Source organism: Cebidichthys violaceus, unplaced genomic scaffold (assembly GCF_023349555.1).
Source record: "Cebidichthys violaceus isolate CVI_PGR_0920_01 unplaced genomic scaffold, fCebVio1.0.p SCAF_85, whole genome shotgun sequence".
In the NCBI taxonomy this organism is placed as follows: domain Eukaryota; kingdom Metazoa; phylum Chordata; class Actinopteri; order Perciformes; family Stichaeidae; genus Cebidichthys; species Cebidichthys violaceus.
The window spans coordinates 309,463-319,808 of NW_027176970.1; the positions used below are offsets into that span (position 1 = coordinate 309,463).

Genomic DNA, 10,346 nt, shown 5'->3' on the forward strand with positions numbered 1-10,346 from the left:
TCAACGTACATCAAAAGTTTGGCTTGTTTCCGTAAACAGTTTTTTCCTCTTAGGAATAATTTGTGAATCCCTCAGTGAGGTTTATCATTTTCCAAATGATTATTTCTTCTGCCAAATATTTCAAACTTAAAGTTGCACTTTCAATTATTCAAATAACGATGTTTAATGTGAAAGTCGGTCATGATGACAAACCCACTGCGACCTATCACCCATCTTCCAGTTCCCATTAGCTCTACGGAGCGTTTTAGTGTCTTTTAGCGCATTGTTTTGGTTTTCTGGTCTGTACATTCACGGTTTTGGTTCATTCCAGTCGCTCTGCATAATGTCAGCAGCAGCAGGCAGCTGTTTTTAATTAAAAATCTCTGATAAACCTTTGCACTACCTGCCCATCACCAAACAGTTAACAGACAAAGTTACCGAATGGCTTACATAGTGGAGCATTTAGTAGATAAAGAGCCAAATATTTCCCTCTGGACTTGGTGGAGACCAAAACATTGCTAATGCTGCTTTATATCTCCTGGATTTACTGTTTTATAAAACATTTTCCATATCAACTTTACCATGTATAAAAATGTCAAAATGGCCAAAACAAGCAAACAATGAATTCATGTTTAAGTTGGTGTCACAACCATTTAACTGTATAACATTTATTAAGAACAGAGGAAAATAGTTTGAAAGCCACTAATACTCATACACATTAATATAAGCCAACAATATCCATAGCATTCAGGTCTCCTTGTCATCATAATTAATGTGCAGAATACACATCAGAGTTCAATTGCACCATTGTCCAGTTCATTTCCATAAAGATTCGTCTTATTGGCTGAGTCAAAGTGTAAGTGGTCATGCAATTTGTGTTATCTTTAAAGTATTTCAAAGTGCTCACCTTAGAAACTATCACACTGCAATGTTTGGGATGCTTAAACACAAACTTTGTTTCACTGCCAACACTAGAAAGGTGGTGGGTTTGAGAGAAGGAAGCCTTGCCTTGCACTTGAAGGTATTCCAGCCTCTTGAACCTCGCTGCTCTCTCTAGAAGTCAGCTTCATAGTCAATGTTTCCAAGGCCGTTTTCAGGGAGAGCATAAACAGATTTACTCTTTTTCTTCCTGCTTTCTGCTCTCGTCTGCGCAGGGTTCTGACTCCCAGAAAAGGACAGGTAGGCAGAGATGCTGTTTCTAACTCCGTAGCTCACCATGTTGTCACTGCAGCTGTCTGTGCTGGCCAGCTGTCTCCTGTTAAGGGAGAAGATGAACAAACAAATGACAACATGATGTTTCAATTTTCTTGTTCACTTGTGAAAAAAAAATGAAAATAATGTACATTGTCTTCTGGATTTCGAAATCCATCCATCACAGATCTGCTTGAATATCTGTATTCAATAAGGACTAGTTAATTAATTAAATAGCCAATTTAAAGAAAATTAATTTTGATCATCGCTTTATTGTTTCAGAAATCTTTCAAGAGAAAAATGCCAAACATATCTAGAACACTTTAGACTGTTGGTAAGACAAAACAAGCAATTTTAAAAAGTCATGTTGGACTGAAATTGTAATGGTAATTTTTCACACTTATCCTTTATGTAACACGCAAAACAATTAATTGATTATTATTTGATGAATTATTTGAAAATGTTACCAGCAGATAACTCAACATAATATCTGATCTTTGCTATTTGGACTTACAGTACAAGACCAGTAATCAGATGACACCTAATACGCTACCATCTACATAATACTGTCATGCTGACAGATTAAAGCTGGTACATATCATTCCAAAGAATCTAATGTACCCGTCTATTTTCTTCCAGTCAAAGTTCCGTCGCATGACTACAGGTGGAGCTCCAGGAGATGCGTCTGACGGAGGGGTCATTCCTGACAGACAGGGGGAGGTTAACGCACAACACAGGCCATCTGCAAAGTCTGAAAAAGGCGAGGATAGAGGAAGTAAAATACTGCCCACAAGCTTACAAACAAACAGAACACATTTTGCATAATTTGCCTTTGCTACTTTCACACTCTACTGCTCAGGCAGAAACACAAACCAAATTTCATCCATATTGGCCAAGAATAAGTTTACTATTACAACAAATAATTATAACAATGTTCTTGCTAAGTACGCACCAGTAGTCATTATAGAGCATTCATATTTGTATTTCATTTCCTGTTTTGTTACCAAAAAACTCATGTCAGAGCAGGAAATACATCGAAAGTCGCTGATAAGAATGAGTTCTATGTTAAGAACATGATGAATTATTGTCAGTGCCTAAGTGCGTGTGATTGACTCTTTGTGTGTGTGTGTGTGTGTGTGTGTGTGTGTGTGTGTGTATGGCTCTACGTGTCGTGATGCTTGTATCCTTTTTTTTTTTTTAGTTTATGTTTTTTTATCTATGTGTTCTTGCATCCACCCACCACAGTAGTGGTTGATCATATCTTCAAGGCACTGGAAAGTGAGTCGAGGGGAGATGTAGTACCAGCTGTTGTCCAGTCTGAGGATACGATAATGCTTTACGATCCTGTGCTTCACTGAGAGCGAATATAGACCTGAGGGTATGACACAGAAATATTTCAATCATGACACCAAGCTACTGTTTTAGAAAACAAACACACAACAGTATCAGATCAATGCAATTTAGCCAGAACCCCAAAAACATCAATAACTATTTACTGACTCGTATTGAAAGTGTAAAAGCAGAAGTAACGTGAATGTCTATCCTTTACCGCCGAGTGCAGTTTTTTAGGCTGTTTTTGAGACGGAAATGATGGAGCAAATGGTGATGATGTGCATCAAAGATCCCCTGCCAGAAATTAGATGCATGGGCCTTGAACAATGTGGTTGCCCCAAGTCTATAATTCTGTTAATTTTAGCCAATGTGATAATATCTTAACTGTTTTAAATTACGTCAAATTCCCTAAGAATCCTCAATTCCCCTAAGAATGTGTGTTCAGGTGGAAATATCAAAGAATACCATTTTCTTGACTCATGATTTCGATAAGACAAGAACTCATCTTGGTTTGGCGTTTACTCCCCCTGCTCTTGTCTCAACATCATGCTGATCTGATCTTTCCACATGCTTACTTGTTGATTGTGAACTCTGCTGTACTCACCTCTCTCCCTGGCGCTCTCTCTCACCAGAAAGGAGCCCACTCTGTTCCCAGGTAGACAGAGCAGCTCTTCGGCCTTCTGCCTCTCGACCCCCTCAAACAGCCAACTGACCAAAGAAAAACATGCTATGAGTTGAAGATCACATCACACACGTTTTAAACCTTAGCAGTAAAATCGATATATGAAAGATTTGAAAGATATTTCAAATTCAAAGAGATCAACTAGGCTGATTTCAGAAGACTGTGTCAGTATATTTCTACTTACCCATGGTATACTTTTGCCACATGGCTGTTGGGTATGTAGTTCTCCTTTTGTGTTTGGACAGAGCGTACTCTCCACCAGTAAGCCTCCCTGACCACGAAGAAGATAAGAGGAATCAACAACTGACCTTTTTGTGTGAACACTTCTCTATACTGCAAACTCAGAGCCTCAAGTCACAAATTAGACTTTATTTCCTCATAGTTGTTTGAGATCTTCCGTTTACCAAATGTACATCTGGATGGAAAAACTGATTATTTTTTAATCAAGAATGCAAAAACACGATCGTACTGAGCGAGGAGTCTGAGCTTCTCCCCCATCCTGTAGATGGGCTCGCTGATATCAGGCGACGGGTAGTCCTGAAGCACCACCACCATGTCATCCTCCGAACCTGCCAAGCCCAATGATTATAGCGTTTACAAACACAGCCACATGCTGATGCACAGACGTCATGATTTGGAAAAGTCCAAAGACGTCTTAGACTAAACCTCTGAAATGATTGCCAAATCTTTTTTTTTTATGTAAATGGGGACCATGACATCTTACCGCTGCTCTCAAAATTGCTGAGAGCAGTGGTGAAAGATTACGCACTATGCAAAAGACTATTGTGTTATTTAAAAATTAAAAAATAAACTTGGAGAGATCTTACCTTTTAAAGAGCTGTCTGTGTTGACTTTGCCCGTTGAACTCCCACCTCGCATGATATTCCCCATCCTCCAGACGGACCAGACTCCAGCCTGAAGTCAGGGCAGAGAGACAGGTATACTGTGAATGTACTAACCAATTCCCACTCATGTAACAATCTTTATTTTTTATACCACTAAACTTCTCTTTGCTGTTGCACCACCAGGTTTTTAACTTCCTATAAGCTGACCATTTAACAATCTCAACTGACACACTCTTTGCAGAATGGGGAAGCTGAGACTACATCGGCTATCAATCAATTTTTCCATTGCGACACCTAGCTATGTGTACTGACAACTCACAGCTATTAATGATCCTGAATTCATATATTGTGAAATACTGTTCCCAAGTTGCAAAGTGCAATTCATATTACATCATTTGCATTTTGATGCATTTCAACAGATCCCGCCCCAGTGATGATACTCTTAAGTAACATCACACAGTGTTCAGTTGGCCGGTATGGAGAAATAACTGTCCCGTCAATACAGAAACTATGAGCTTATGTGCAGCAGAAGCAGTTGATGTGATGAAAGGTAGACACCTACCTGTGGAACCTATAGCTGGTCTGGTGTGATGGCATCAAGTGTGGTGAGAGAGGTGATAGTCCAAACGAGGCATGGTGGCAGCAAGGGAGTCCGGTACTAGAGAAGTGCCATGTTCATAAGAGTTAACAGCAATGACCTGTCAGAGAGTGTGGCGACAGCGCTGCATCTGACTGCAAACTCACTTCCTGTATTGAAATGAGGAAGAGGGCCAGCAAAAGTGTAGTTGAGACACACACCACAGATCATGAAATACATAACAGCCCTCTAATGGTGTTTGGAGTGACTGAAAGCAATACTATAGGCTAATGATTTTTATTCATCTACTAAACTATATGTAAAAATGTTTGGTAATGTCTGGATCAACCCAAAACTATTTTATCACTGCCCAATAATCTGTTGTTCAGAGATAATTTCTGCTGTTATAGAAAGTACAGAAATATTTGAAAATATATTAGAGCTGTAATGATTAGTCAGTTGATTATTGATTAATAATTTGAGTTATTTATACCATACCAAGCATGACCAGCTTCTCTGATGTAAAGATGTAATGCTTTTCATTGTGGTATGTGATAGTAAATTGAATATTTTTGGGTTTCGGACTGTTATCGCCTGACATTCTATGGATCAGTAAAAGTAAATCTCCAAAATCTTTTTAAATACACACATATTGTATTTCTTGCTAGAGTTGGATGAGAAGATTGATACTACTTTCATGTTTCTACATTAAATAATAAGCAACTGCCAGCAGGTTAGCTTATTTTAGAAGTAAAACTCCACAGCGAGCTCTTTCCAACAATAACAAAATCTACCTCAGCACCTCTAAAAATTTACTAATTAACACAATAAATATCGGGCTTTGGTTTTAGGATGGGTTGTATGTAAGACTATATCTTGGCTGGGACTAGTTGTTGGGTAACCAGCACAGACCACAGGAAGTTACTGGTTCCTGGAAGATAGTGACTTCTTACTGGGACTTACAACTTGAAGTTACTGTTTTCCCTTGTCTCCAGGCGTTGTGCTATGCTAAGCTAACTGGCCTCTAGCTTGAAGCTTCATATTCATATACAAACATAAGAGTGTTATCAGTCTGCTCATCTAATTCCAAAAATGGAGAACTATTCCGATGCTCAATTAATCAAAACAATAATTCGCAGATGCATCTGAAATAAAGTGTTATTTGCTGCCCCAAAGTGAATTAAAAGTACATTTTACCATATTGTCAGTGAATTATATAAGTTGAGATGTGCAAAAAGCAACAGTATTCAGGTAAACTCTCCTTCACAGCCGTAAGTGGCTGTGCTTAAGTTTTTTAAACATTTGTGTCGTCAATGGAACAAAACTGAATTCCTCTTTCTTAAAGTCCACCAGAAACAAAGAAATAATTATATTTATTGGAACTGTCGTGACATGTTTTACACAAGTTATTTTTAGTCTGTGAACTAGCCCAGAGGAAGTCCGCTTTTATCAGCTTTCATGCCCAGACACCCAGACATTTTATGTGACATGCTCCCACTGTGGTTATCTAAATGTGTCATGTCAAAGGTTAGGGATAGCATAGTGGTCATTTTCTGGTATGAAAAAGTATGTGATAAACTCTTCTTAGTGATAGCTACGAATACACTGGAAAAGAATAGTGATTGAGACAGAAACATAACAATAACATCACTCTGGTGAATCTCTCATCTTTCTATCTACAGAGGTGAAACTGGAAATGTGTTGGTCTTACCTTCAGCTGTTGTGTTTGGTGTCTGAAAGTATCCTGGAATAATAAAGTTGAAGTTCAAACTAGGCAACTTAAACCCCTTCAGTTTCAGATGTATGACCTTCTGAGACAATACATCATACTCTGTATGACATGTATATCTTTAAATGTTCATGTTCTGTGTCAGGAATCTACGGTATTTTGCATGTTGTATTATAACCGTAGATGTTTGACACACTGCTGCTGATTTCACAAAAATGTTCAGTGGGGATTTTCTTTGGTGCGACACATGTCTCAGGGTAAAAAAAGTTGTATCCAGACTTTCCTTTCCACCTTCACTTGTGACGAATGACAAACCCTTTCACTCCCTGTCTCACTCCTGCTTGCCCTGTGATTCATTATCTTTCATTCACATCTATTTAGCTTTTTTTTCCTCTTCAGCACTCTTATATTTCTTATCTCAGCTCCACAAATGTGCTTTTTTTGTATTTGAATCACAGTATTCTACCTCAGATCCCGAGTTACATAAGAATGTTCCTCTGTGCCACACTTAACTATTCTTAGGAAAACTTAGCTCATATATTTTCCATATTAAAACCTGGATCAGTCTGTTCCAGACCATTGGGCCTATATGTCCTGCCACCTTTCCTTTCTGTATGCAAGAAAACAAAAACTGAGACAGAGCAAGCGATCAGTCTCATTATGAAAGTAAACTTATCTTTGGGGATTTCAAAATAGGTAAATAGGGCAATCATATAAACCCTTTTCATATTGGCGTCACTGTAGAGTTTTAAAGTATTAGTTGTAGTGAGAAGATACTGAGCTGTCAGTTCCTTTTGTTGGCTTCCTGCTGTGTGTTTGTGAGAGAGAGTCAGTTCTGAGAGATTAATATTCCTCAGAGGAAGAACACAGGAATTGTACATCAAATTATCTTTAAACTGAACTGCAACACCTTTTCATTATAGGCTGTACCAAAGACTGTTTCTGCCAGTTGTAGAAGAAAAGCAGCTGCTGTAGCTTGGTGGGTGGTGGTTGGTGTCAGATGCCAGGGCTCTTGACTGTTGTGGCTGCAAGGGAGGAAGGAAGTCTTCCTCGTCGATGAAAATAAATACAAGGTCAATGTGTAGCTTGTGTGTGGTGACGGTGTAAAGAGCTCACAGAAAAGAATTTGCCACATTTCCTGTGGCCAGTTTTATTCATTTTTAGAACATTTTTAAAGTAGATTTGTATTTGTTGGTGGATATGTGAGAGGAAAATGTCTTCATCTTATTTTGGGAACTGTTGGTTCAGCCGCATTACAAAACAAATGAAAAACTAAACATACCGTCTCACTCAACTCTTTCTTTTTTACTGTATATTGAATTTGTAAGTGGTTTATTACCAATGCACCATATCACAAAGTTCATGATAAATATATCTAAATGACAGTGGTAGAAGAAGTAAGTGTATTATGTATTCAGATCCTCTACTTTAGTAAAAGGGTAAGTACTAAAGTTGTATAGAAGTACAGTACTTGAGTAAATGCATCAAGTTACATTTCATGGTTAAATGAAATTCAAATAAAAAGGATTTCAAAGGGAAAAAATGGGAACATGTACAAATATAACATATATACAATAGACACTGAGTAGGAAAAAGATGAATAGGTTTTTAAATGTGCAGCATTCAGGCATACAAAGCTATTACTTCACTCTGGATAATTTTCCCTCCTTGACTACACAGCTTTTTATTTTCTGTTTTTCTATTCAGGCCCTGGCTCATGTCACTGACTGAGCCAGGGCCATGTGTTTCTTTAAATGAGTCACTAGCAGACATAACACAGGTGAAACTAAACCAGTGAGGCCGTTCACACTGACCTCCAGCTCAATGGACTCTTTGTTACATAGGGATGAGAAACGTATTATCCAATTAGTTAAGGTAATTGATCGAGACTCCCTCCCATTTAAATGACCTGTATTAATAACGTTTGTTTATAATTGGATTAGACAGATGTTTATTTGGCAAATGACATGAATAACGTCTTATAGGCTACAGCTAAGAAACAGGAAGATATTAAATCATAAGTGGTCACACACCACCACCATTACAGATAAAACCATAAATTCAAATATCATCTTATAGATCCATGCCTTCTTGAGTGAATACAAAAATAAATTCGTAACAAATATTTTGGTTAATGAAATGTTTATAAAAAGCGTGCAGCAGGTGTTTGCAGATGTTACGCTGGCAGTAAAGCTGTCAAAGACTTTCCTTGCGTGTAAAATTGCGAAAGAGGTCTGCATGATTGATGTCCCAGTGCCCGTTTATAAAACATGTTGGGAGAAGTCTAATCTCCAACTCTGAAGATGATGATTTGAAAGCACTTTTTCAGGGCAATACAGTCTTTTTCTACCTCTTGTAAAGACAGATGCTCTCCGCCTGTGGCTAACGTTGGCCACAGTTGCCATTGGCTGTTGTGTGGGAGACTGGATGTGTTTGAACATTTCAAGGAGAAGTGACTTCCACGCCCTCTGTCTAAAATTATAAAATTACTGACTGTAAGGAATTCCCCTCATAATTTTTTTTTCTTGAAGTCTAAATCAGGATGGGGTCATATGCCTTTAAGGCTCTTTGGCAGGGAGTGGAAGCAAGAGAGGCGAGTGTTGTTATAATGAATCTTTCCACAGTTCTTCTTTCCCTAAAAAACAATACACATACCGCATGCTTGGACACCGATAGTTAGTCCTGATGCAGTTGTTGTGTTCTCTCACTGTAATGAGTGGTATCTAAATACAGTAGCAAGACTGACCCCACTGGACTCCAAACCACAGGATTGACAGGAACGGGGCGTGTGTTGCCATATGTGAGCATGTATGTATCTGCTGCTTTTTTAGCCACAGACTTCGAGGCAAAATACATACATATAGAACCCCAAATCCTCCAACAGTTAGCCTGTAATCATTAATGCAATGTGGTCATTCAGGCATCTGGATCATCTTATCCACCAAACCATCTGCACAAGTATCCGCCCTCCCTGCTTCTCACATCCATTAATGCATTCCTCTCAGCTTTCAAAAATATTTCTCGAGAATAATCCTCAGACGAATTTTGTCAGCAGTGTTATTTCTGCTTGCTTATTTAGAGATTTAAAATAACTATAATAACATAGCATTTTATCCACGGGCACACTTCAGCAGAATAATTTTGGTGATTGTAATTGTAACATAATTGGATGAAATTGCATTAAGAAATCGGAGCCTGCACTTGCAAACCACATCATTATAGCAGATTTTGTGAGGGGAGAGAGCACAGGGCTGTAAAGTTGTCCTCTGTTTGGTCTTTTCTGGCAGGAAAGCAAAATTAAAGTTCTTCAATCAACAACAACAACTTTTAGACCTGAAAACCTTTCCAGACCTGAAACATTCATTCCAGTCTGCTGCAATAATGAGGCCTGACTTAATGGCTTTTTTTCTGCTGTGTATTGGAAAATATTACTCAGAAGAATTACATCACTGACATTACTGTGAACCACGAACGCCATTAAAAGAATCCAGGACTGGGCCATGTGATGGCACTTAGTTAAGTGAAGGTACTTAGGAGAACTGTGGCTGGACTATCATTGCAAAATAACTAACATGTGATGCCACTATTCCTTCTCATTCAAATACTGGTCTCAAATCAAACAATCAAACCCATTTTTGTTGCTATTTATGGTCAACCTTTTTTCAGCAATAGCCATTTAATGTATTTAAAGTCTGTAATTAACTCACTATATAGTAGTTTTCATTGTTTGTGGCGGAGATTGTCATTGCTACTCTGGATTTAAATTGTCTTTACATGCATGAGGGATTCACCGGAAGCAATGCAGCATGTAATCCAGTGTTACTGTTTTTAGTTTTTTCACTCTAACAAAGCCATATCAGAGTTTGCAAACCCAACATTTGCTGTTTCACATTAAAAGCATTCAACTAGCAAAACAGGTGTGGCTTTTATTGTGAAGCAGTCACAGAAAACCCAATGTATTTATCACCGCAGTTAGCGCTAAAGCTAATAACACTACTAACTATTAATACA

The 10,346-nt window shown here is 38.2% G+C and overlaps 1 protein-coding gene across 1 annotated transcript; it reads right to left on the reverse strand.

Moving 5' to 3' along the window:
* Window positions 1–610: 610 nt before the first annotated feature.
* Window positions 611–4,738, reverse strand: sla1a (Src like adaptor 1a). The gene is made up of 8 exons (XM_068702529.1): window positions 4,592–4,738; window positions 4,012–4,099; window positions 3,654–3,753; window positions 3,369–3,455; window positions 3,107–3,210; window positions 2,411–2,542; window positions 1,792–1,921; window positions 611–1,234 (listed from the first exon to the last, which is right to left on the reverse strand). Exons 2-8 carry the CDS (start codon window positions 4,073–4,075, stop codon window positions 1,033–1,035), a joined length of 819 nt encoding a protein of 272 aa, XP_068558630.1. The 5' UTR covers window positions 4,076–4,099; window positions 4,592–4,738; the 3' UTR covers window positions 611–1,032.
* Window positions 4,739–10,346: the final 5,608 nt, after the last annotated feature.

What these genes read in the sequence shown, in the direction of transcription:
- sla1a (XM_068702529.1), bottom strand. Translation starts at nt 4,075, where the DNA reads ATGGGGAATATCATGCGAGGTGGGAGTTCAACGGGCAAAGTCAACACA. An exon ending in GTGGCAAAAGTATACCATGG is followed by an intron (nt 3,211 to 3,368) that starts GTAAGTAGAAAT and finishes TTCTTTGGTCAG; the next exon opens with TTGGCTGTTTGAGGGGGTCG. An exon ending in AGAGAGCGCCAGGGAGAGAG is followed by an intron (nt 2,543 to 3,106) that starts GTGAGTACAGCA and finishes TCATACCCTCAG; the next exon opens with GTCTATATTCGCTCTCAGTG.